At 31.0% G+C, this 27,572-nt stretch overlaps 5 protein-coding genes across 5 annotated transcripts; 4 read left to right on the top strand and 1 right to left on the bottom strand.

Annotated features, from left to right (window-relative positions):
- The first annotated feature begins 1,689 nt into the window (after positions 1-1,689).
- Positions 1,690-4,440, top strand: LOC107876293 (NAC transcription factor 32-like). Its single transcript, XM_016723243.2, has 3 exons — positions 1,690-2,058; positions 2,771-3,060; positions 3,546-4,440. The coding sequence occupies exons 1-3, from the start codon at positions 1,740-1,742 to the stop codon at positions 4,182-4,184; spliced, it is 1,248 nt and encodes a 415-aa protein (XP_016578729.1). The 5' UTR covers positions 1,690-1,739; the 3' UTR covers positions 4,185-4,440.
- A 1,737-nt stretch (positions 4,441-6,177) lies between these two features.
- On the top strand, positions 6,178-10,971 carry LOC107877506 (xyloglucan endotransglucosylase protein 7). Its single transcript, XM_016724165.2, has 5 exons — positions 6,178-6,402; positions 7,062-7,168; positions 7,887-8,109; positions 8,952-9,145; positions 10,175-10,971. The coding sequence occupies exons 1-5, from the start codon at positions 6,310-6,312 to the stop codon at positions 10,575-10,577; spliced, it is 1,020 nt and encodes a 339-aa protein (XP_016579651.2). The 5' UTR covers positions 6,178-6,309; the 3' UTR covers positions 10,578-10,971.
- Positions 10,972-14,142: 3,171 nt separating this feature from the next.
- On the top strand, positions 14,143-16,822 carry LOC107877508 (xyloglucan endotransglucosylase/hydrolase protein 24). Its single transcript, XM_047415044.1, has 3 exons — positions 14,143-14,493; positions 14,579-14,772; positions 16,166-16,822. The coding sequence occupies exons 1-3, from the start codon at positions 14,224-14,226 to the stop codon at positions 16,554-16,556; spliced, it is 855 nt and encodes a 284-aa protein (XP_047271000.1). The 5' UTR covers positions 14,143-14,223; the 3' UTR covers positions 16,557-16,822.
- Positions 16,823-18,525: 1,703 nt separating this feature from the next.
- LOC107877509 (probable xyloglucan endotransglucosylase/hydrolase protein 25) lies at positions 18,526-20,389 on the top strand. The gene is made up of 3 exons (XM_016724168.2): positions 18,526-18,866; positions 18,963-19,156; positions 19,967-20,389. The coding sequence occupies exons 1-3, from the start codon at positions 18,582-18,584 to the stop codon at positions 20,328-20,330; spliced, it is 843 nt and encodes a 280-aa protein (XP_016579654.1). The 5' UTR covers positions 18,526-18,581; the 3' UTR covers positions 20,331-20,389.
- Positions 20,390-24,928: 4,539 nt separating this feature from the next.
- Positions 24,929-26,942, bottom strand: LOC107876992. The gene is made up of 4 exons (XM_016723791.2): positions 26,729-26,942; positions 25,686-26,594; positions 25,387-25,596; positions 24,929-25,309 (listed from the first exon to the last, which is right to left on the bottom strand). Exons 2-4 carry the CDS (start codon positions 25,740-25,742, stop codon positions 25,133-25,135), a joined length of 444 nt encoding a protein of 147 aa, XP_016579277.1. The 5' UTR covers positions 25,743-26,594; positions 26,729-26,942; the 3' UTR covers positions 24,929-25,132.
- Between the last annotated feature and the right edge of the window lie 630 nt (positions 26,943-27,572).

Raw genomic sequence — 27,572 nt, 5'->3', positions numbered from 1 at the left:
GTATAGGTGCGTTAGAATGATTTTTTTGGATGCGCCTGTAACGACTTATAAATTATAAGAGTTTCTTTAGATAGGCGGGCGTAGCCTTCAGGACAAACAAGTGAAAAAATATGAAATGTACATAATTTAATTTTTTTTTGCATGTATTAACCTATGAATTTCTAGAGATAGGTGTGTCGGAATAATTTTTTGTTGGAAATTCATCATTTTACCTATGACGACCTATTAAATGATAAAGATTACCTCAGTAAGACGAACGTAGCCAAGACAATGAAGCGAAAACATAGGAATTGCAAATAATTTCAATTTTTTCGTATGTGTTGGCCTATGAATTTCTGGAGATAGGTGCGTTGGAATAATTTTTTTTTGAAAACTCATGGTTGCACCCATGACGACTAATTAAATAATAAGGATTGATTTTGAGTGACGAACGTAGCCTGTTTTAGGATAAACACGTGAATAGACAAGAATTGCGGATTATATAAGGTTTTTCTTGTGTGTTAGCCTATGAATTTCTGGGGATAGGTGCGTTATAATGTTTTTTTTTTAAACTCATGTTCATGCCTATGACGATCTATTAAATAATAGGGGTTGCTTCGGAGATATGGACGTAGCTTGTTTTAGGTCAACTAAGCGTAAATGCAGAAATTAGATCAAACAAGCGTAAATGCAGAAATTAGGTCAAACAAGCGTAAAAGCAGGAATTGCAGATCATTTAAGTTTTCTGTATGCGTTAGCTTAAGAGTTTCGAGTAATAGATGCGTCAAAATAGTTTTTTGCCGCTACACCCTTCGGATGTGCACACTGGGTAAACCCCCCCTGTGCACAACCTTCAAGTAACATCAAGGGTTTTTAACCGCACTAGGCAAGCCCGATGCGACTTGCTCGACTCAAAGGCCTGCTTGGGAATCGATCCCAGGTAGCTGTAGTGGATTTTCAACCCTCGACCAGTGAGCCACACCACAAGGGTGCTTGTATTGTATTGTATTGTGTCTTACTAGTGTCAGTATAATATTAAATTTCATTGCTACTAAACTTTTATTGTATCATATTGTTAAATTTATATTATGAAAAGTCCCATTTTGCATAACAATTCATTTAGTGTTATCTCGTTATTGTCTTTTTTTCTTTCATTATTTTGTCTTTACTTATTATTAATATATAATTTTATTTTATCTTTATCATATATTTTTTTATAGTAACTCTATCCTGATTATCCTACTTTCTTGTAGACTTATCCTTTAAATTCCTAAATTTTTTGATAGATACTACGAGAATTTTATTTTGGTTAATTCCCCAATCATTAAATTAAAAAGATATACCGAAAATACCTGAGAATTACACACCATATTTATTTGTAGAATTTTGTTAGATTGTCAATTGTTTTATTTGAGTGGGATATCCAGGATATATTATTAATTCGTAAATAAAATTATAAGGATAAGATAGAAAACAAGTTATATTATTGGACGTTTGAATTAATTGCCTAATAATTTAAATAAATAAATAAAAATGGAGCAACAAATTATAGATTTGAAAATATATGCAAGAGGATTTGTAGTTATCTAATTCAAGTAAAATTGATACTCCCCCAACTGGCTAAACCTTTTCCCACAAAAATGCTTAAAACCATTTTGATAATTATAAAATCTCTTGTTAATTAGACATTTAATTAACATCTTCCATCTAATAATTCTCAATTAGGGTCTTTAGTTTTTCTTTTCAGAGTCCATTGCACTATGGAGAACCATCACTCATCTCCTACAAACAATGCTAATATCTCTGAAGAGGACTTAAATAATATTACTAATGCTAATCATATAAATGAGCTCCCAGTTATTGCAGTGCTTAGCAACTATGATAGTAATGGTAAACAAATTCAGTCTGCTGAAGAAATTGAATCTACTATTAATAGTTTCCCTCCTGGGTTTCGATTTTACCCTACTGATGCTGAGCTTGTTACTCATTATTTGAAGAGGAAGTTGGCTAATTTGCCTTTGCATCTTAACAAGATGTATGAGCTCAACATTTATAAGTACAACCCTGAGATCATTGCTGGTATGTATCTTGTGTCAATAATATATTTTTCTTCGTAATGCGTTGGAACAACTTTGAGTTTTATGAATGGAAAGTACATGTAGTCGAAAGTACTGGGTTCAGATGCTAATTGTACTTGGTTTTTGTTTTAGATGACGACTAGGGTTTTATAATTAGGGTTTAGGGTTTTTCGTGTTTTATTTTTTCTTGTTTGAGTGTTTAGTGTGCCCTTTTTCTCATGTGATTAGGGTTTAAGATTTTTTTTTTCTCATGTAATTTTTTGACAATCTTGTTTAGGGTTTATTTTAGGGTTTTGTTTGGCAAAGGCTTCCAAGTGATATAGTTTATGTGTTCAACAAATTTCAGGTTAATCTAATCCTATTTAAGATATAATTTAAACCATTTTTTCCTTTCCTTTAATATGTATCTATCTTTTTACTATAGTTAATACCCTATCTTGTTCAACAAATTAATTACTATGTTTACTAATTTGCTCTAATTATTTCCTACGTTGTAATTCATGCTTTCCTTAAATACTGATACAACCTATCTTTAATCTAAAGCTTTAAATAATTATGAATATGATTGGGTGTGTTGCTACCTGTCGATCTTTTAAGTGACTTGATAGTATAAAAATTTCTACGTTTGTTTATTTGTAGACATACTAATTGTATAACGTTGAAATACATTGATAGTGTAAAAATTCTTTACGCGGTTTTTTTTTTTTTTGCAGCACAAGTTATGCCGACGACTAGAGAGAAAGTGTGGTACATATTTACACCAAGAGATCGTAAGTACAAAAATGGATATAGACCAAACAGATCTGCTGGAAATGGGTATTGGAAAGCAACTGGAGCTGATAAAGAGGTGTTGGATCGTAAGAAGAATATAATTGGAATGAAAAAAACTTTAGTTTTCTACATTGGAAAAGCTCCAAAAGGAGAGAAAACTGATTGGATTATGCATGAGTTTAGAGTCCCCAATGTTCCAAATATTGCTGAAAGAGGTGCCAATGACATGACGGTAATTAACTATCTTAATTACTTTCTAATTTTTCCTTCTATTTAATTATTTGGTGCATCAAGTACAATACTATGTTATGTTAGAATGTCATTTGTCGTGTTTGAGGAAAGACCACCCTTATGAATGTAGATAGTCTATTCTATTACTATGTTATGGTAGAATGACATTTGTCGTGATAGCGGTCATCAATCTTCTAAGGAAAGACCACCCTTTGGTGAATGTAGAGAATAATACAATGCATCGATAGTTGCTTCCACGATTGGTGAATGTAGAGTATATCCTAATGCATGCATCAGTAGTTGCTTCCACGATTGGTGAATTCAGAGTATATCCTAATGCATGCATCAGTAGTTACTTCCACGATTGGTGAATTTAGAGTATATCCTAATGCATGCATCAGTAGTTGCTTCCACGATTACCTTGTAGTATTATCATTTCATTGTTTTCTTAAGTTACCTTTTACTATTTTCTTTTTCTTCTTGCAGTTGGATGACTGGGTTTTGTGCAAGATTTACAAGAGGACAGAGATAGATAACAGTATGTTCACCCAAAGAAAGAGAAATAGGGAAGATTACGATGATATTGTCGAAGCACTACACACTTCTGATGGCCAAGCTCACGATTCCTCTGCTGAAAATTCACTTTCTTCCGCAAGTCAAGACTCTACTAGACACGACTTCAACTACTTCGACATGTCATATAACAATCCCATGCCAACATTTTGTAACATGCCATGGTCTACAACTAGTGCATATGACTACCAAGCTTGTGCACCTCAATTCAACAGTGGTGATGCCCCGATGATGATCCAACCTATCTCTTCCGCGATGGCTACCAACACCTCAATCGGACATGATCACACCACGAAAACTGAAGGATTCGGCATGCCTTGCTTCGGTGCTTGTTTTGTTGGAGGCTATACTGGACAACAATGTTATGGTGAGTGTGTTGATCATGGAAAGTTTGTCAGCAGTAACAACACTGACCAATACAATCCAAATGATTGTGTTGATCAATATCTTGTGAATAATTATGAAATGATTGACTATAATACTATGTGTTTACCAGAATATACCACCAACAATTTTGTGGGTGAAGGCAGTAAATCAAAAGAAAACTGCTAACATATGTGGTATTTTTATTCTAAATTAAGTACGTTAACTTGGTGGATTTTTTTATTTTTTTTTGAAATTGTGGTTTAATTTATGTGTAGATATTTGTGTTGTTTCTTGATTGGATTTCCTGTGAGAAATCCTAGTTTTGCATTTGTTATCTATATATTACATAATTTGTTGAATCTCTATAGCTTATTCGGTTATTTTCCAGTTTTACGATAGTAATAAAAAGTAGAATAAATATCAATAATTGTTAATAGGGTGTCTCAATAAAATTAATGGTCTAAAGAATAAACATAACCTTAAATTATTAACATGATTATTAATAAAAGAAAAGTAAGAAAATTAGTGGTCTAAAGAATTTTTTGTTGTTTTCGTGTAGTATTTTTAGAAGAAACACAACCTTAAACTTCACTTATTAACATGATTATTAATAAAAGTAAGGATTAATTCTAGTTAATAAGATGTTAGCCATTTGTTTGCAATGTATTAACTTGGATGTTGTTGTTAAAACTTTATTTATTAATATAAAGTTTGAATTGTTTAGTTTAAAGTTTTAAAATATTTCTAGTAAAAATGAGATAACTTATTCTCTCTCCTTCTCTTTTTTTTAAAATTTTTTTTAGTTTATTTTACAATCTTCATTATTATTTCAAATGAAGTTGGAATCATAGCGTTCACTATTAAAATTTTGACCAAAATTTTGAAGCCTAAAGCGAAAGCTTTACTAACGTTATCCTTGAGCCACCTCTTTGTTAATTATCATTTTCAAGCTGTAATCCAGCAAGTTAGTTTAACCTTTTATAAAAATTAAAAAAACAAAAACAAATTTACTCTTGGTGGAGTATTAGGTAGAAATATAAACAAATTTTTGAAATTTTAGAACCTATTTTAAACTATTAAATTGACTCTCCAACTAACAAATATTAGTATTATTTTTTTCAACGTTGATGGAGAGATTGAGAGAGAGGAAGAGTAGATATGCATGTTAAAGTCAAACACGATTAAAAGAATAATATATATCTTATTATATATGTCTTAAATGTAGGAGGATTTGTTCCCACTAACCAACATCAACAAAACAAAATAAAAATAATTAAGGGAGATCGAGTAGCACTTTTGATCTCTACATAATGTTAATAAAATATGTCTCAAAATATTTAATTTTAGATGAGAAATAATTTAATTTTTGTCTGATTTTCAAGTATTCACAATCATTTGCGATCCTTAATTCTCATAAAGTTTCAACTTTTTTTGATTGACATGTCTACTAAATCATTAGCAAATAAATTAGAAGTGTACATTTCAATTTCAAATAATTGAAAAATTAAATAACCTTAATCATATATTATAAAGATGAAAATTAAAATTTATCAATAACTAAAAGACCATTTTTTCTATTCATCACTCAATAATTAAAGAAGTAAAAAAAAAATCTTCTTGTTATTATCGCACACAATAAGTTATACCACAAGTAAAAGAAAAACAAGATGAATACATAGATTTAGGTGGAAAATCTTGTGGGAAAAACTACGGACAGAGGCAGAAGAATTTTACTATAATGGATGGAGAATACAATGGGGAGAATGACGTATTTTCTGAACATCCAAAAACGACCCACTAATTGCATTTATATAATACGTACGATCAGCCCGATCCCTATGCTACCACCACAGACCCCATAAAAAATCACAAACATGAATCGTACCGCAAACTTTTCAGGACCGAATCAACAGAATTTGGTTGAGAAACTCTAACACTTGTCATAATGTGGAAGAGATGCGGTGCAATTAATTATTATTACTACCAAAGTACCAAACACATCACCTAAAGCATATTATTCCATGTTGTAAAGAAACGAATATTAAAACAATGAGACTAAATAATTATTAAAGCACAAAAAGAAGGTGTTATTTTATATTTAAATATGAACATTTGACCACAAAAAGAATAGGTGATAATGATTAAAGCCAGCAAGAAAGAAGGAAAAGACATAGTTGGTTACCAATATGAACCCACTACTAAAGAAGAATCTTCCTCCCTCCCAAAAAAAAATCTATTTGTATGTAGATTATATTATTATGAGTAATATAGAAAGAAGAATGCTAGAGTTTTCAAATGTCAAATTAATACAATGGCATTATTTCCATCAAGAAATTCATCAAGGTCTAGGTCTTCTCTTCCATTCTTGGTTATCCTCTTAATTGCTGTTTTTTTTGTATTGAAGGTATGTTCTAATTTCTTATTTTTCTGTTTAATTATCATTTCGAAGATCGTATGCTGGAGAATTTTTCGGTGTTATTATCCCTCCTTGTTGATCAATGTCCACTATTGAAAAAAATTATATGAAGTTTCGATGAAAACTTTTCGTAGAATCAATCGAAAATTGACATGTCAGAAATGTTTCTGGTTATATATTTCATGTTAATGCATGAAAAAAGGTTCAATGATTTTTGATAAGAATGTTCATTCGAAATTAGTGTTTCTTCAATATTAGTTTAACATGCATTGACATGAAAATTCAATCAATGTTCGTTATAATTCTAATGTTACTTTATGATTGTGCATTAAGTGCAGTTTTTTGTTTTTTGAAATATATTTTCTTAATGGCCCTTCCAATTTTATAGTAATATATCTAGTACATATTATCTTTTAATTCAATTAGTTATAACAACTTTTTCATAGCTGCCACAATCTCTGGGAAATATATATATCTTTCTCTCTTGTGAATTTTCGGGGTTTTTTTTAGCTGATTTTTCGTCGAAATTTTACAAAGAAAGCCTTTTAAATAAATTGTGATATGATTTTAGAATATATTTGTATAATTAAGAATTAACAATGTTAATGGAATTAATTAATTAATTAATTAAGTAATGACATGAGCAGGTAGATGTTATGATATCACAATCATTTAGTTCAGCACGTCGAAATTTGGAAAATATTCCTAATGGTATTGTAGTGAACTCAGATAAATCACCAGAACATGATGAAAGGTACACAAATTTTTATCATAATATTATTATTTTTATTTAATTGTTTTTGTTTTTCAATATTATTTAAATATTGTACCTTATTTACACATTTATTAAAAGGCTTTGAATTAGGTTGTATTGTTGTTTAAGTACTCCTTATCCCAATTATGATAAAGAAAAAGAAATCTTTGAACTATGTATTTAAAAATAAACTATAAATATTTGTGTAGTCATAAATCATTTTACTATAAGTGAAAAGAGAAATTTAAAGATTAAATTATTTTAAAATATAGTAGAATATCTTTTTTCTTTTAACTTTTGAGATAGATCAAAATAAAAAGAAAAGTAACCGTGCGTGCGCGCGCGCACACATATATATATAAATTAAGATCGAGAGAGCTCCTAAGTTGTCATAACTACTAAATTATTTCATTTGATCAACTTATCCATATAGATCGGACAAATAAATAATCTAAACCGAAACCTAAAATATATGAAGCTTAGAACACTTTAACATTCGAAATTTCTAAATCTTGAATCCACCTCTGACATTCGAAATTTCTAAATCTTGAATCCACCTCTGACTTACTGACCATATATAACAAAATTTTACGTTTCTCTTATTAGTAGCGTGTTCATTTTTTTTATTTTTTTTTACTTTTCTCTTGAATCTTTTTACTTTAAAAAAATTACTAAATCCAATTTTTTTTTTTTGTGTGTGTGTGTATTATTTCTGCAGCCCACCAACAGTAATTGAAAATGGGACATTTCACAAACACATTATGGTATCATGGGGAGATGATAGAGGAAAAATACTTGAAAAAGGAGAACTTTTAACACTCTCTTTAGACAAAAAATCTGGATCAGGCTTTCAATCCAGAAAAGAATACCAATTTGCCAAAATTAATATGCAAATTAAGCTCGTACCTGGAAATGCAGCTGGCACTGTTACTACATTTTACGTAAGTAACGTTTGTTTGAGAAAAAAAAATCAATTTTTTAAGTATGTCTTACTTTTGATCTTTCAGTTATTGGTGATATCTGACTAACCATATTTAAACTTTAATAAGATTGAAATGTGTTATCGATCCATTTATGTGAGAAGTACGATTTTTTAAGTATGTTTTACTTTTGGCCCTTCAGTTATTGGTGATATCTGACTAACCATATTTAAACTTTAATAAAATTGAAATGTATTATCGGTCCATTTATGTGAGAAGTACACATATTTGGACAATTTTTCAAATTATGTCATCACTAACGATGGAGTAACAATACAAACTTCACATAGCTGTTAGAGTTTGTGACTCAAATTTTGTTGATTCGGTCCTGGAAAGTTCGCGGTGCGATCCATGTTTGTGATTTTTTGAGGGGTCTGTAGTGGTAATGGAGACCTGTATGTTTCTGGGCTTATAATTTATTTGTACGCACGTATTATATAAGTGCATTTAGTGGACTGTTTCGGATAGTTTTTTCCACGAAATTGAGACTATCGTCTCAACCTTGTATTCCTCTCCTTCATATTGAATTTCCTATGCCCCTGCCTGTGGTTTTTCCCATCAAGAGTTTTCACGTAAATCTGTGTATTCTTCTTGTTTTTCTTTTGCCTGTGGTATTGCTTATTCCTATCCAGTTTATAACAATATATATCACATGCTTAATGTGTTATTGGTGAATATGCACAAGCAAAGTAATCAAGAAAATACATTTTAGTTAATTTTTATATAAAATACATTCCAGTTTATAAAAATTGTCATCTAATTATTTACTAATTTTATATAATGTTTTTTTGTGTTTGTTGTAGTTATCATCACAAGGGAACAAGCATGATGAAATAGATTTTGAATTCTTGGGGAATTCAACAGGGAATCCATATACACTTCATACTAATGTTTTCAGTTTAGGCAAAGGCATGAGGGAACAACAATTCTTTTTGTGGTTTGATCCAACTGCTGATTATCACACATATTCAATCTTGTGGAATCCTAAATGTATTATGTAAGTATTTTTATTTGTGGTATTGAAAAATGTTACATTTGGCGTATATATCTATGACTCGTTTGGTGAAATAGTATCTCTAGGAGAAGACATTATTAACCGGTCAATCCTAGACAAAGAACATATCGTGATCTTATGTAGTATTCGTCAATATCTTGAACATCTTTCGTCGAGGAGCATCGCGCTGGCTTAGAAGCAACTGCATGGTAATAGGCGTTAAGGGATGACAATTTTTCTCCTGGTATGGTTGGGCGATTTTCATCTCTTGAGCTAGTTTTTCGAGATTGAAGTTGAACTAGGCCCAAAATTCATTTTCTTATCATTGGTGTAAGATTTTGAACCAGAAGGTCACGAGTTCAAGCCTTGAAAATAGTCTCTGGCAGAAATGCAAGGTAAGGCTTCATACAATACACCCTTGGTGGGGTCGTTCCTCGAACCCTATACATAACGGGAGCTTTAATGCACCGGACTACCCTTTTTTGGTGTAAGAGTTTGAACCGGGAGGTCACAGGTTCAAGCCTTGAAATCAGCCTCTGGCAGAAATGCAAGATGAAGCTACGTACAATACACCCTTGTGGTGGGGCCTTTCCCTGAACCCTATGCATAAAGGGAGCTTTAGTGTACCAGACTGCCCTTTTTTGGTGTAAGATTTTGAGCCAGGAGGTCACGGGTTCAAGCATTGAAAACAGTCTCTGGCAGAAATGCAAGGTAAGGCTGCGTACAATACCCCCTTGGTGGAGCCCTTCCTCAAATCCTGCGTATAGCGGGAGCTTTAGTGCACCGGACTGTCCTTTTTTGGAGTAAGAGTTTGACGCATCTAATTCTTGTTTCACCTGATGTTGAGTCCCTCGTATTATCTTATCCACGCTCTAATTGTCAAGCCTAGGGATGCGGGGAGGGAGCGAGAGTGTTAGTAGTCTCACATTGGTAGTTGGGAATATGACAATTTATCTCCTTGTATGATTCTACGCAATTCTCACCTCCTGATTCTCTTCTTATTTTTTTATTTCTTTTTTTTTTCGAATGTAGATTCTTTGTTGACGGCATACCAATTAGAGAGTACAGAAATCTAGAGAGAATGGGTGTTTCATTTCCACAGTACCAACCAATGAGGCTATACTCGAGTCTATGGAACGCAGATGACTGGGCTACACAAGGTGGTCGTGTCAAAACTAACTGGAAACTGGCACCCTTTGTTGCTTCCTATAGAAATTTCACTTATGAAGGTTGCATTTATTCTAGATTCACTAGCTCGTCTTCATGTGATACGGACCCTCCACCTTCTACTGGCAATGCCTGGCTAACGTATGAGTTAGACAAGCGAAGTCGAATTAGAATGAAAGCTTTGCAGAAAAAACATATGATTTATGATTATTGCAAGGATAAATGGAGGTTTCCTAAAGGTACTGGACCTGAATGCAAGCTTCTATAACAAATAGGAAGATTATAAATTTGTTTATATTATTGTATAACCTAAAGTTTCACATATATTGTATTTTGAGATTATTTTCCACATGTTCTTTGTAACCATATTTGTTTTGTTGTAGATTGTTATCAATTGGTCCTTTTTTAGAAATTAAAAGCCATAAGTTCGCACTATGGGCTACAACTTATTTGTAAGTTGTATTCATCAAAAATGATTTACAAGTCGCACTTAAAAGTTATTGTAGGTGCATTTTTATTTTATTTTATTTTATTTTATTTTCAACTGTAATATTGTAATCTGTAGTATATTTTGAGAGCCAATTTGTTGTTTCCGTTGACCATTATTGTAACACGAACATTCCAAAAATATTGTTGCTAATTGAGTTTCTTTATTTCCCAAATAAAGCTAGATTAATTGTATTTCTTTCGTTCAATTTTACTTATCATGTTTCACTTTAATATGTGCGTCAATTTGAGTAGTATTTAGAGTTAAATTGAAGTATATTTATTCAATGTTTTCTATAGTGTTTGGCTGTGTATTGTTTGTTCTCTGCGGTTTTATTGCTTTTTAATATATGCATACGTTAGAACTGAATCACCTTATCTTTACTCGCAATGAAAGTAGGGGTAACAGATGGAAAAAAGAAATAAACAACAGAGCGTTGGAGCGATCAACCTTCAATGACTAGCTTGAACGTAACCGATAATCTGGGAAAGCTATTGCTGGGATCCAAGATAGGTTTAGTAATGCTAAACTCATCAGGAGAAGAGAATACTTACTTAACGATAGTTGCTTTAAAGCCGTTGGGTGAACATAACCTATCGATTATGCATTTCAAGCACCATGAGAGATCACTAAGTACAAAAAACCTACGGATTTATGAAGTTGTTGGGGAACACAGTCCTAGTACTTCTCTCATAATTATTACAAAACAAATGAAATCGACCACTACTACTTTTGAAATCTTGATCTACAAAACCTCCCTCTTTACAGGAGAATGTTTACTACTTGCTTAGTGATGTATCGTGGATTTACGACACATAAGACGCTTAAAACTATGAATATTTGTAAGTACAAGGGTAATTTTTCTTTTTATATAACGGATTTTTGCATGATTGCGGGATAAAAAGGACTCGGAGAAAAAAATGTTGAATATTAGATTAAAAAAAAAAAACATAAGACCATCAAAGATACAACTGTGGGATCTAACCACAGTCATGTCAAGACTGCCATAACATGATCAAGAGAATGAGTCTCAGGTGTTACTTACACGAGAAATTTTTACGATCGTACATCGATCATATGACCGTATTATGTGATCGTGAGAAGGTTGATAAGCAAAACTTAACTAGTAAAAATGAACTAAGGTAGTATTATTCAAACACCATTTTAATTTCCCATTTAAGTATCACTTCACCTAATGAAAAATGAAAAGATCTTTCTAGTAAAATCCAAACTATTAATATATAAATATATTATATGGTTCTTCAACAAGAAAGCAACATGTAAAAAGAAAATTGGGAATGTACTAGAAAAAGAAATATTATTCATTGGTTATTAGAATTTTCGCCCTCCCACTTGCATAGATATCCCCCATAGAAATAATCACTTATATTAACAATGTAAAATTAAAAATAAAAAATTAAATCAGCATAAATTAATATTTATCTAATTATAAACTTTTATTTATATCATCGTTGTATAGAAATTGAACATTACCCCGATATATATATGTTGCCTTAATAGAAAAAAAGAAGAAGATAGAGAATAATATTCAAAAACTGAAATTGTGTTGTATATAAGTTCAAACGAAAAATTCCAAATGTCAAAAACTAAAACGAGGATATTTAGTATTTATAAATATACTAATATCATTTTTTCTTTCTTAATGTCAAATTTATTAAAAAGTATAAACAATAAAGAGTGCATAATATTAAAATTTTGACATAGAAAAAGAAAAGTAGGTGAAGAGTAATATTAGCCATTAGATTAGTAATAGTAAGTCCTTTTTCTTGTTAAATAATTAGTTTTGCCAACCTATCTACCTAGTGACACCTTTAAAAAACCACTTGTAAATATCGACGACTTAGTTATATGATATTTGAGATCTCAATTAATTTAAATTCTCATTATTTTTCACTCTTAAAATTCAGCTCGAAATCTCTTCTAATTAAGGGTGAAGAAATCATATCGATCATATCACAAAGCCTACCTTAGTAATCAGAGGTGGAGCTAGCCTAGTAATAGGGAATTTCTCCGAATCTCCTTCGACGAAAAATTATACTGTTAATACATGATTATAATGATTTTTATGCATATATTGTTGATGTTGAACTCCCCTCGATGAATTTTTCTTCAGATTTTGAACCCCTCGGCAGAAATCTTGGCTCCGCCTCTGTTAGTAATATGTCCTTGTAGTTATCAAAGCTTATAAATATCAATGAAGCTTCTCACACCATAGGTACAAGTTTGATTCTTAGGGGTTGTTTGGTGTAAAGTATTAAAATAAATAATTTCAGAATAAAAAAATAATCCAATGATAAATATTTTAGTGCCTTGTTTGGTTGTCAAGTTTAGGATAACTTATTCCGAAATTAATAAATAGCATCGGAATAAGTTATCTCATCCTTTTGGTGATATAATAGTTCCAAAATAATTTTATCTTAGGGTAAAGTCATAAAATATCAAAATTACCTTCTAAATTCTTTAATTATCTCTTTTCACCTACATAAGGTGAAGGACGTTTTTGTAAACAAATAATATATTCTTAAAAAAATACAATGCATATTATTTTTATTATCACAAATTAAATAATTACTAAAAAGTAATATCAAAATAACTAACTTTAGAATAATTAATGTCAATATAATTAATTCCAACATATTTAATTTTAAAATAACTTATTTTCAAACCAAAGTACCCGGCCCTACAGCTTCTTACTATCCCCTTCAATTCCAAAATTGATGAACTACTACTTAACAACTCAAGGCAAATATAAAAATGGATAATTAGATATTTTAAAAGTAAAGTTTATCACTTAATATATATGACACAAGAAGAGGGGTTAAAATTTATACGTATTCAGTGTATACAATAAGTTAATATGTATATGATATATATTTGAATTTAAAGTTCATATTACTTAATTATAATTAATTAATTAATATATATTTAATTTAATTTAATTATTTAATTATAATAAATAATATTAATTTAATTTATACACGAAATGCGTCTAAGTTTTTATCAAAAAAAGAAAAAGTGTATATCTTATCTGAGAGAACTAAAAAAGTCTAAAACCGTGTTAACGTGAATTATAAGTTTGAAATTTGTTTTCATGATGATGTATATATATAATGATGACTCAACTATTTTTATGAACTTTGCTAAACCATAAAATTATGCCACGTCAGACTCAAAGGGCCCACCCACTATTATAGTGGAAATAAAACTATTTGCCAGCTGTCCTATTCCATTGCCAAAATGGTCCCTCCAATTTTCAAGAACTTTCTTTTTGGACCCTATCAACTTTTCATCCCTATATATATATATATATATATATATATATAGTAGCCTATGTATACAAACTACAAAGTTACATACAACCTTTGACTTGTGAAAAACAAACACTAAAAATTGAACCAATTACTCAATGGCTTCATTAACTCAATGTTTGTTCTTCCTTGTCTTATGCTCTTTGCATTATAGTTTGGTTAGTTGTAATAATTTTAATCAAGATTTTGATGTTACATGGGGTGATGGTAGGGCAAAAGTTTTAAACAATGGGAAACTTCTTACCCTCTCACTTGATAAAGCCTCTGGTTGTGGTGTTCAATCCAAGAAAGAGTTTTTGTTTGGAAGGATTGATATGCAGCTTAAGCTCGTGCCTGGAAATTCAGCTGGTACAGTTACTACATATTATGTACGTATTTTTTCATCTTAATTATTATTATTATTATATTTTGGTTATATTTTGTTTTTTTTTTTAATATGAATTTTGTATGTAGTTATCATCACAAGGGGCAACCCATGATGAGATAGATTTTGAATTCTTGGGAAACCTTAGTGGAGATCCATATATTGTTCATACAAATGTGTATACACAAGGCAAAGGTGACAAAGAACAACAATTCTACTTATGGTTTGATCCCACTCAAGATTTTCATACATACTCCATTCTTTGGAATCCACAAACAATTATGTAAGTGCTCTATATACATATATATAATCCTAACTCAAAATATATTACTCCCTCTGTTCTATTTCGTTTCGTAGTAGTTGGCCCCTATGGACTTAACATATTCATTAAGAAACCAGTAAATAGAGATGCATATTACATATTTATCCTTGTATATCTTTTAAAGTGTAATAATCAGCGCAATGATTAAACATTGAAATTTGGTACATATTACTTTATCCCATGCATTACGTATAGAATATTGAGTATTTATAATTGAAATTAGTAATAATTATTTAACTTTAATTTTGAAAATTGAGATCATTTATGCACTATTTAATAATTTTAAAAACTATAGATGTATTTAATATTTCTATCAAGGATAAAATGGAAAATATATGTATAAAATATCTTTAATTTTAGAACTTGAATAACTAAACAAAAACACAATATTTTTAGGAAAAAGGTAAACTAATACGAAACGACGGAAGTATATAAATATCTCTCTTGTTTTTTTTCCACCCTAAGGTTCTAAAAAGTTAACTCTATCTTTGTCTTGACTTTGTCTTTTTGACATTTCCTATTAAAATGACCAATATAATACTACCTCGATCCATTTTAATTATTATCAGAAACAGTCTTTCTACTTTTTTTAGAGGTAGAGGTATTGACTGCGTACATCTTACCCTCTCCAGACCTCATTATGTGGGAATACACTGAATTTGTTGTTGTTGTTGTTGATCCATTTTAATTATCGCTTTAGTTAAATAAATTTGACTTTAACTATGTATTGTTTTAGAAAATCAAGAAGGTATTTATTTTTTCTAGAAATATTATGAATAAGGGTCATAATATTAACGAGGAAGGTAGAAACACGATGAAAAGTTGAAATATATATATATGTTACCCAAAGACTAGTCTGATAGGTGAGAGAATCTATTTAGACTGTAAATCCATTAGCATTTCTATATTTTCTCAACGTGGGACAAGTAGTACATAACAATCGCCTCCACTTAAGAACCAACGACCTCGTTGGTCCCAGCTAGCACTGCCCTCTTGGTTCCACGCCACTGCTCTCGGCACATAGGTCACCACTTTGAGTAATGGCTCCACGTGTGGGTCAATCCATGCTGGTCACGGCTGAGCCCAGTTGATCACGGCTGACACCCTCTTAGGTCTAGGCCACCACTATTGACGCACAGGTCATTACTCTGAGTCATGACCCACGTTGGGACTCTTAATGAAAACACCAATATTATAAATCAAACGGGAGCGTCCAATCCAAAAGACTAGTCTGGTAGGTGGGAGAACTCATTTAGTCTGTAAACCCATTAGCATTTCTTGAAAATTTTACTTTATTTCTTCCTTCACAAATTGACAACATTGAATATGTTTCTTTTTTTTTTTTTTTTTGTAGATTTTATGTGGATGGCACACCAATAAGAGTTTTCAAGAACATGAAGTCAAGTGGTCTACCATACCCAAATAACCAACCTATGAGGGTGTATGCAAGTCTATGGAATGCAGATGATTGGGCAACAAGAGGTGGACTTGTGAAAACTGATTGGTCCAACGCACCATTCATAGCCTCACTTAGAAATTTCAAAGCCAATGATGCATGTGTTTGGGAATTTGGAAAATCATCATGCACAAATTCAACAATGCCAAAATGGTTCTCTCAACAACTTGATTCAACAAGTCAAGCTAGGTTACAATGGGTGCAAAAGAACTATATGGTTTATAATTATTGTAATGATATTAAGAGGTTCCCTCAAGGTCTTCCTCTCGAATGCACTTTAAGTTTTTAGACTCTTCTAAAATGTTGTTGTACTCATGTCGAATTCTTCAAAAAGGTATTACTTTTGGAGGATTCGACTCGTGGTTATCAACATTTTTGAAAGGTTCGATCAGCAACATTGATTTTAACGTTCTTGTTAATTAATTATCATTTTCCTCTTGTAATTTGTGAGATTCATTTTCACATATATAAGTTTTGAAATAGGATCATGTGATAAAATATAATGTTACAGGAATGTCAAAATTGCAGTGCGTATAGTAATTCTTTTTTTTTTTCTTTTCTGAGTTTTGTAATAAATAAAATTACTTTGCTTTTAATTCCTATTTATCCCTCTTAGCTATGGGCCAACTTACCCATGCTAAAGGTGACACGTGGCTCTATAATAAAATAGTTTAAAGTGAAGATCAAGGCATGTTAAGAGCAGCTGCACAAATGAATTATTTTTAAGGCCAATTTTCATTACTGACTCCATTAATTTAATGGGTATGCGGTACCCGCATTGGAACCCAATTAATTTGACTTCGTACCATGTAGGGCCTCATTCGGAGGGAAGCGCTCCCTAACAGAGTTTTCTCCGTACCCAGGATCAAACCCTCAACCTCTGATTAAGGATGGAGTAATCCCATCCACTACAACATATTCTTCTCTATCTTTTAAATTTATAATCAAGCATATATTAAGATCATAGAATAAAATAAATTCTTCAAATGTTAACTATATGAATATCGAATACCAGGTGAAAAATTAAAATGGAAAAAACATGCATACACTTGCTCAGACCGAAGGGTGATTATCCACGTGAATAATTCGAAATTGATCTTATTTTAATGTCTTTTAAATTGAATTCGTCGCACGAAATTTATCAATCGATTTATTTTTTTTATATTTATGATTTTCAGATTATTATATAAAAAGAGATTTATTCAATATGCATAGAATACTCTTGTTCAGATTTTGATAAGAAAAAACTCCTTTGCTATAAGCCTTCTTCCAATTAATTAAAATTGTGACAGATATTATAGCGACTGCGGGTTATACCAATATTCCAAATACCCATATGTACCCACATGAATTTCCATTAAGGTCCAATAGTAATTGGAAGAAAATGTTGTGGCTATACAATATTAATGTTATACAAAGTTAGGTCCAATGAAAGAGTTCAACAGAACCTCTAAAGTTTTGAGACTGAACAGTCATGTTTAATTCAAAATATTGTCATTATAATATATGATCATATAATGACCTAGAGAGGCAACAAGTTCACCAGAATATGACACGTAGCTTAAAATTGTTCATGAGTCATCATTCCATGCTTCTCAAAAATACTTATATTCAAAATTTTAAAATAGTAAAAAGAAATATAGACTAATTATTACTACTCCTTTATACACTTCAAAATTATGATTACTTAGTATTTTATGTATTGTTAGGACTAAATCATGTATATATGATCTATTATTATATGCTTACAATGACAAAATAGAGTGGACGTAATTTAAATGTATTCTCTAGCAAGTTTTTAATTACTTTCCAATAAACTGAAATAACATTATTTTTTTTACAAAGAAATCTAAATTAACTACCATAAATTTTATCACTAAAATCACTTATAGCTAATAACTATTTTGATAATATATTACCAATTCATTATTGAATAAAATTAGGGATTAATTTTATTATTTACTTCCACAATATATTCACCGTCAATTCCTATTTTTATTGTAGTATTCATTTTTATTTTTCCACACAATATAAAAAGCACTCTTATCATCATCCATTGGAAAAATAAACAAACCGAGCTATATATATTTAAATAATTAATTTTAACCATATATTTACAAAACTTACCTCATCTACATTATACTATAATACTATATAGCAAGCTGTAGACAACTCTTTTTTCTTCAAATGTCATTCATTGAACCACCCTTTCTGGACACAATTTTGTCTCTTTTCATCTGAATTCTTCTATAAAAGGGAAATTAATTTCATTTCCACTATATATCAATCCTCAAAAATATAACTAAAAATAATAATGGCTTCTTTATTTTCTAGTATAAGACTTATTTTGCTAGTAGTACTACTTATAAGTTGTATGGTTGTTGAATATAATTCTGCTAGTGATCTTAGTCAAGATTTTGATATTACTTGGGGAAATGAAAGGGGAAAAATATTAAATAATGGGGAACTACTTACTCTTACACTTGATAATATTTCAGGTTCAGGATTTGTATCAAAGAAGGAATATTTGTTTGGAAAAATTGATATGCAAATCAAATTAGTCCCTGGAAATTCTGCTGGCACTGTTACTGCTTACTATGTAATGTGTAACATTTTTTATTTTTTTCAAGAAAGTTGCTTATTTATGTTATTTATTATGTTTGTGATGTGGGTTTTTTTTTTTTTTTGGATATAGTTGTCATCAGAAGGATCAAGTCATGATGAGATAGATTTTGAGTTTCTTGGGAATTTGAGTGGAGAGCCGTATACAGTTCATACAAATGTGTATACACAAGGCAAAGGTGAAAGAGAGCAACAATTTCACTTGTGGTTTGATCCTACTGATGATTTTCATACTTATTCTATCCTTTGGAATCCACAAACTATTGTGTAAGTTTAGTTAAAACAACTTTCTCAAAGATTTATGTGGCAAAAAAAGTGTTTGTTTTCCTTTGGATAACTTGCACTGTATTTGCACTTAGAGGGGAGTCTGGGAGTAATTGTAACGTGACTTGTAGGTTCGGGTTCAACCCGTGGTAACAGCCATTCTTGCAGAAATGCTAGGTGGACCATGCGCATAGCGAGAACTTTAGTGTATCATACTATTTTTTTTCTTTTGTTGCATTATATTTACACTTGAAGTGAGGGATTCTCCAAAGTAATTGCTACAGTTGTTGTCATGTGACTTGTAGGTCAAGGGTTTAAGTCGTGGTAACAGTCTCTAGCAGAAATGCTTTCTGCTAGGTGGACCATGCACATAGCGAGAACTTTAGTGAATCAGACTATTTTTTCTTTTGTTGTATTATATTTACACTTGAAGGGAGTTTGAGAGTAACTGCTATAGTTGTTGTCATGTGGTCGTGGTAACAGATTCAAGTAGGGGTAATAACCTCCTGCAGAAATGTAACGTGGACCGCGCGTATAGCGAGAATTTTAGTGTATCATGCTGCTTTTTCCTTCCTTACATCATATTTACACTTGAAGGGAGTCTGAGTCAAGTAATTGCTGGAGTTGCTGTCATGTGACTTGTAGGTCACGAGTTCAAGTCGTGGTAACAGCCTCTTGCAGAAATGCATGCAAGGTGGACCACGCGCATAGCGAAAGCTTTAGTGCATCGAACTGATTTTTTTTTTTTTCCTTACATTATATTTTTCAGGATGATTTGATAGGGTAGGGTAAAAATTATTTTTGATTTTTCAGATTTTCAGTGGACAATGTACCAATAAGGGAGTTCAAGAACCTGGAAAACATAGGAGTTGCATTTCCAAAATCTCAAGCAATGAAACTTTATTCAAGTTTATGGAATGCTGATGAATGGGCCACAAGAGGTGGGCTTATTAAAACTGATTGGGCCCAAGCCCCATTCACTGCCTCTTACAAAAATTTCAATGCCAATATTTGCAATAATAATTCATCATTATCTTGCAAATTTTTGGTAGAAAATTTGGATCCTGTCAATGAAGAAAAATTAAGAAGGGTTCAACAAAAATATATGATATATAATTATTGTACTGATAAAAAGAGGTTTCCTCAAGGTTTTCCTCCAGAATGTAATGCCACTTAATTAAATTAAATATATGTAGAAAATTATGAAAAAAATAACAAGTTGAAAAATTAGTCTAATATTAATAACTTCCTTTATTTTTGTGTCCTTAAATTTTGTGTTAAAAGTTTTTAATGTTGAAAGAGTATTACATATGTACTATATTGTTGTGTTCTTTCTTTCTTTGATAATTTTATTTTCCTTATTGTACAATCTTTTAAATTCCTACTTAGTTTTCAGATTAAATAAACAACTATATATTTTTGGAATCATAAGAACTAAGGTAAAAGAAATTTGCAAGAAGCTAAACCAAAATACTAGACACTTGAATTGATTATTATATTGTTTATGGCTGAATATATGCCTTTTTAAAAAGTGTTTTATTACATTTTTATCTCAAATTTTGAAAAAATTATTGTGCGTATTGTCAAGCATTCGTAGATAAAGTCAATTCATGTAAAATATATTATTTTCTTATTAGTTATATACATTAGTTTTTCTGCGTGTTGTCAAGCATATGTAGATAAGTCAAATCATTCAAAATATGTTATTTTCTTATTAGTTATATACAGTAATTTCAATAAGGTTAAAAATTTTCGATTTAATTGAAGTTTTAGTAAATTTATCTGAAAGTTTGAACTATGATATGTTTCGATTAAATACGTAATAAAGTGTTTTATTATATTTCTATTTCAAATTTTAAAAAAATTAGTGTGCATATTGTCAAGCACTCGTAGAAAAAATTCAAAATTATTTAAAATATATTATTTTTTATTAGTTATAGACATTAGTTTTTGTTTTTGGCATGTTGTCAAGCATCTGTAGATAAGTTAAATCATTTAAAATATGTTATTTTTTTTATTAATTATATACATTAATCTTTCTGCATGTGGTCAAATATATGTAGATAAAGTCAAATCATTTAAAATATGTCATTTCCTTATTAGTTATATACACTAGTCTTTCTACGTGTCGTTAAGCATCCGTAGATAAAGTCAAATCATTTGTAATATGTTACTTTGTTATAGTTGTATATATTAATCTCAGTAAATTTGAAAATTTCTGATTTAATTGAGGTCGATGTATATGATTAAAGTTAAAATATGTATAAATCAAATTAGAAAAAGATTATTACTTGATGTTGTTATAGCTTAGGCAACTTGTTCCATAGTTGAGTAATTCAATAGCTCACGGTTTTGCAATAAGAAGATATGAATGAATTGTACAACATTCTATGCACACAGTACAATTGCACAACACGGGGTCGTTTGGCATGAGAGATGAAGGGATAGTTAAATTTGGGATTAATTTTTTGAATAAGTTTATTCGATATTTGATTGGGATAAATTGTAGGAGATAACTCATTTCGAAATTAGTTGTTTCGAGATTGTAGTGTTATTTTTATTCCTTCTTAAGGGTGGAATAGCTAATACCGGGATAACTAGTTTTCCAACCAAACAATCCCCATATGCAGAGGCATAGCCAGACTAGTAATAGGGGGGGTTCGTTCGAATTGAAACCTCTTCAACGGAAATTATATTATTAATAATTAATTAAAATAATTTTTATGTATATATTATAGATGTTGAACCTGGATTTTTCTTCAGATCTTAAACCCCCAAATAAAAATTTTGGCTCCGTCTTTGCTTATAAGCACACAAACTTAACTTCTAAAATCTTCGTTACGTTTAGAAATGGTAAAATCAAACTCAATTCGTCCAATCCGCTCCACTATGTGCAGTGGTGGAGCCAGAATATTCACTAAGGGATTCATAAGTTAACAAACGAATTAACCGAAGGAGGTTCAACATCTAATATATATACATAAAATATAATTTTAATCATATATATATAGCATAATTTTTTGTCGAAGAGGGTTCAGATGAACCCCTCGGCAAAGGATAGATCCGCCACCGACTGACTATGTGTTTGGTCAAATCACACTATTAGCATTTTTTATTTTTATTTTTGTAATTTGCTGAGACACATTATTTGCATTGGGACAGGCTAGTCAAACTGAAAATTTATAAACGATTGGGAAAACCTAATATAATCCCAAATTTATGAAATTATTGTCATTAAAAAAAGTCAATCATAGACTATGGATAGAAAAACAAGGCAATATCCTTTATCATCCCATCACTTCAAACTATTTTATTGGTCCACAATTTTTTTTGTTTTTTTGTAAACGATATACTTTTTTACTTATACATTATATTAAAAATATATTTGATTACTTTCGTAATCCACTTTTAGTATATGCAGAGAAAGACATTCTCTTTTTTTGGTTTAATCTTTAAAATTATCCACTAATTCTCCTAACTATTTCTCAAGAATTTTTGAAATGCTAATAATCATTAGGGATAATACGCACAAAAATATCTGAAGTTTAATTAAATTTTCAGTGGAGCATATTAAACTTTGCAGGATCCTATTACCACCCTATACTTTTTAAATTGGAATTAATTCCCCCCAAACTTTTTTAAAGTGAAATTAATCCCCCTCAAAACGTATACCCAGTTTTTTCGGTGGAAAGTGAGGTGCACGCGTCGTTTCTTCTCCATTTTATCACTTTTCAACATTTTTTCACAATTACAACCATATTAAATATTCCAAATGATTCCATTGAGTTTATAAAGAAAGTTTTTTCAAATAATTGAATGGAATCTTTCATTAATTTTCCATTGAAACTCGGAAGATTCAATTAGCGAGTTCTATTAATGGAAGATTCAATGAAACTCGCTAATTGAATGGAACTCGCTAATTAGTGGAACTCAAAAGATTCGAAAAATTTAATTTCATGTATGGAGCTCTTCAATCTTCCGTTAATGGAACTCGGAAGATTTAATTTCCATTAATGGAACTCGAAATTAAATTAGCGAGTTTTCGAGTTTGAATCTTTCGAATCATCCATTGAGTTTCAATTAGCGAGTTCCATTAAATTATAACCATTGGGTTCCATTAAATTTCAATTCAACAATGGAGCAACCATTGTTGAAGAAAAGAAAGAAAAAAGAAAGAAGAATGAAAAAATAAATAAAAATATAAAAATTTAAATAATTATAAAATTAAGGGACTATTTGGCTAAAAAAAAAGAGTTTAAAACATTTTTAACACTGTTCACGCGCTCAGTGTGCGTGAATCACACGCAGTGTGCCAAGTGGCAGATATATGCCATTAAAATACAGAAAAAAAAGTCTGGGGGTAATAGGACCCCCGCAAAGTTCAGTATGCTCAATTGGTAATCTGGTCAAACTTCAGATATTTTCGTGGGTATTATTCCTAATCATTAATATCATTATAATAAAATATGCACTTCGTTTATTATTTTCTCTCTTTTACACTGCTTTTGTCAATTAAAAACAGTCTGAAATGGATAAATGAAGGTTCAAAATAAGTGAATTTCATCATATAACAATTTGTCTATGATTTGATAAACAAAGTTATATAGTCAGTATGATAGAATTTTTGGATAATACTCACAAAAATGTCTAAACTTTGACCGAATTTCCAGTTGAGCATACTAAATTTTACGGGGGTTCTATTACCCTCTAGACTTTTTAAAGTGAATCTAATTCCTCCCCCCGAAACTCTATACCCAGTTTCGACGGCTGGTGGTGTAATACACGCGCCAATCTCATTTTTACACGTATAATGGCGCGTGTAATACACACGCCAACCTCATATTTACACGTGTCTAAGTGGGCAGATATATGCCATTAAAATATAAAAAACAAAAAAAAGTTTAGGGATAATACTCACAAAAATACCTAAATTTTAACTTTGATCCTAAACTTTGACAGTGCACAAATATGACATTTATCTATTCCAAAGTGCATAAATATGACCTTTATCTATTTCAAAGTGCACAAATATGACTTTCAGTCCTATGTGGCAAAATACGTGTGTTACACGCAAAATGATGCGTGTGCAGCATAAATTCTGAGCCTTTCAACGGTAAAAAATGGGCTAATTGACTATAATATCCTTACTAATTCCTTTTTATATACCTTCCCTTTTACAAATCAAATTCTCACTTCTCCAACAACTTTTCTCTAATATTTTTCCATTATTTTCAGCTCATTGATGAAAATGACATCTAATTTCTTTTGTCATTGTGAAAAAAGAGCAATATTGAAGCTTTCTTGGTCTGTAAACAACCCAGGTCATTGGTTTCTTGGATGTGAAGATGGTCGGGTAAGGTTGCATAGTAGATTTACTTTTCTTTTCATTGAATATTAAATTTTTATGGTTGTTTTGTTCTTCTTAAACAGGTTGGATGCAAGTATTTTCGATGGTATGAAGTTGATTATCCTGAACATGCTAGAATTGTTATTTCAGGATTACAAAAACGGATCAAAATACATAATGAAGAAAAGGAGAAAATTAGGAGGAAGTATTAAGCTTTATTGATCATTGTGATAATATCTTGAATTTATAGAGAGTTATTTATATAGTAGCTATTGTAATACGTCAACTTTTGTCAATAAAGACTCTTTGATATTAGTTTACATCTATAGAGTGCAAAATATGTTAACAGGGAAGTCCTGATAGTGGCCTGTCCGAATAATATAAGGGGTTAAGTAACAATATAAAAAGCCAAAATCATCTTCAAGAACTGAACAATAAAAAGTCATCACTTTAATTAGCTAAAAGGCCAGCCAACCAAAAAATTTGTTTGCCTCCATCAAAATAACCAACATTTTAATTGTTTGACATATCTACATGCCATTACCACTGTTGGACTTTAAATTAGCATTCACAAAAGAACTTCACAAAATATACATCAAAAACAAAAAGAAGTTGTCCAATTTAACACAACTTTAGGATCTGATTTTTAGCTTTTTACGTTGTTGCATATGTTGAAGTTGATTTCCAGTCACTGCATTTTTTCCTTTCCATTTCAAACGAGGTGGCTTGAACCCCAAATCAATATTTGTCAGTGATGCATCCTTTAGTGTCTTGCCACTTAAAATAACTCTTTCACTCGATCTTCCGGGCTGCATTATTCAAAAAAAAAACATTACTCACGATTCATAAATAAAGATGCAAGTTAAATAAGGCATGAATTACATACATTAAGGACTTGTCTTCTAGATTGTGTGTCTGTGTAAACATCGAACCCCACATCTCTTGTTCTTTTCCTTCCAACTGAAGAAGATGTTTCCTTCATAGTTGAAGAGCTAGATTCCTGCTTTTTACTTCCCTTAACTCTTGAAGTTTCAGGACATAGAGATGAAGAATTTTGAGTACTAGGCTGACCCATTGATCTTGATTGTGAAGGATGCTGTGAAGGATTTTGAAGGAGTTGTACATTAAGAAAAGGTTAGAAGATTAAGAATGATTAGACGGATAAAGAAACACAAAAATACGTACTATTATTTTGCAGCTTCTTCTGTTATGCCCAACCTGATGACATTTGGAACATGTCATTTTTACTCCATTTTTTTATGCTTTTCCCCATTTTTCTTTCTTGGTTCATCTTTAGCTTTTTTTCTATTCCTTGAAGGTCTTCCCGGCATTGACTTAGCTTCAGGTGGCTCAATGGGTGGATTGTTACTTTCAGGCCACATTATCATGTTAGAGATAGGGTGTATGAAGTACTTATAAGCACGTAGGAATGTATCACTTCTATACCAATGCTCCACATAATTTTTCAGTTCATGCCCAATGTGATACAAGGCACAAACTACATGTTTGCAAGGTATACCTCTCAATTGCCACAACCTGCAGGTACATGTCTTCTTAACCAGATCAACTATGTGTCTATAGTCTCCATCTTGAATCTCAAATTCAGTTTCGTGATTCCAATTCACCTTTAGTTTCCTATCAATCTCTTTATTATCTTCTAAAATTAGCCTTGCCATGGGTGGAATATCACTGACCCAAGTATCTGCAAATTTGATCACATCTCCATGCCTATCCATTATTATATGCCTAATATCCTCAAGCATACTAATCACAGACTTATGTCTAGGACCAACAATCCAAGAATTAAATGTTTCACACATATTATTTTCCACCACATCACACTTGGTTCTTTCACTAAAATAAGCCCTACACCAATATTCTTTATTATTTATAAGCAAAGACTCGCATAACTAGCTTTAGCACACCTCCAAAATGCTTTCCTCTTTTCTTCACCTTTCCAAATTTTTCGCCAATTTGCCCAAATATACCTTGCACACATTCTATTTCAAACACAACATTGGGCACTGTCGATACATACCGACCCTTGTAAAAGTGACCTCCATGATGAAGAAGTGCAATAATATGACCCATAATCTGTGATAAAAAGTAATATCAGCTGATGAAAACCCTATTAAAAATTGAAAACGACTCTAAATTGAAAACCCTAACTATAAAATCCTATTATGCAAAAATCCTAACTCTAAAATTGAAAAAGGCACAAAACATACCTTTCGAACTTAAGGATAAATAACTGAAAACGCCTCAAATTTATGTAGATTTGATGGAAAATTTCAACATTTTTTGTCAATTGAGACAAAGACTTGGGAAATTTTCTTCGGACTTCAAAAGTGTTGTTAAGACAACTTCAGTAAATGTGGACTTCAAAGTTATTTTATGGACGGACTTGAAATATCTTTTAAGAGGACTTCAACTCTTTTATATGCACAATTGTGTATTTGGCCTTATATATATTGATATATAAAATATTACGTGGCTCTGCCATTTTAATTAGGTGGCACCGTATAATTGAATTATTAATCCACGTCATATCAAGTGAAGCACACGCACCTAAGTTGCAAAATAGAGGTGCTTATTTGTTCAGGTTTGGAATAGATAAAGGTCATATTTGTGCACTGTCAAAGTTTAGGGTCAAAGTTAAAATTTAGTGCCAAGTTTAAGGTCACTTTTATGTATTATGCCAAATACTTATCATGTAATAAAATAATGAGTTAATACATAAAAATGACCCTAAACGTGACATCGAATTATAACTTTGACCTTAAACTTTGATAGTGCACAAATAGGACCTTTAACTATTCAAAGTCTGAACAAATATGACCTCCAATTTTGCAACCCCATGCGTGAATCCCACTCGCGCCTACGTGGAAAGGTAATCCAATCACACGGTGCCACATCGTTAAAAGGGCTGACTTGGAAAGAGGTCATATTTGTGCAGTTTTCAATAGTTAAAGGTCATATTTATGCATTGTCGAAGTTTTATTTTTGTGTTAAAACGACGTCGTTTTTATTATTATTATTATTATTATTATTATTATTATTATTATTATTATT

Source organism: Capsicum annuum, chromosome 7 (genome assembly GCF_002878395.1).
Source record: "Capsicum annuum cultivar UCD-10X-F1 chromosome 7, UCD10Xv1.1, whole genome shotgun sequence".
Classification (NCBI taxonomy): domain Eukaryota; kingdom Viridiplantae; phylum Streptophyta; class Magnoliopsida; order Solanales; family Solanaceae; genus Capsicum; species Capsicum annuum.
This window is presented reverse-complemented; position numbering and strand designations above follow the sequence as displayed.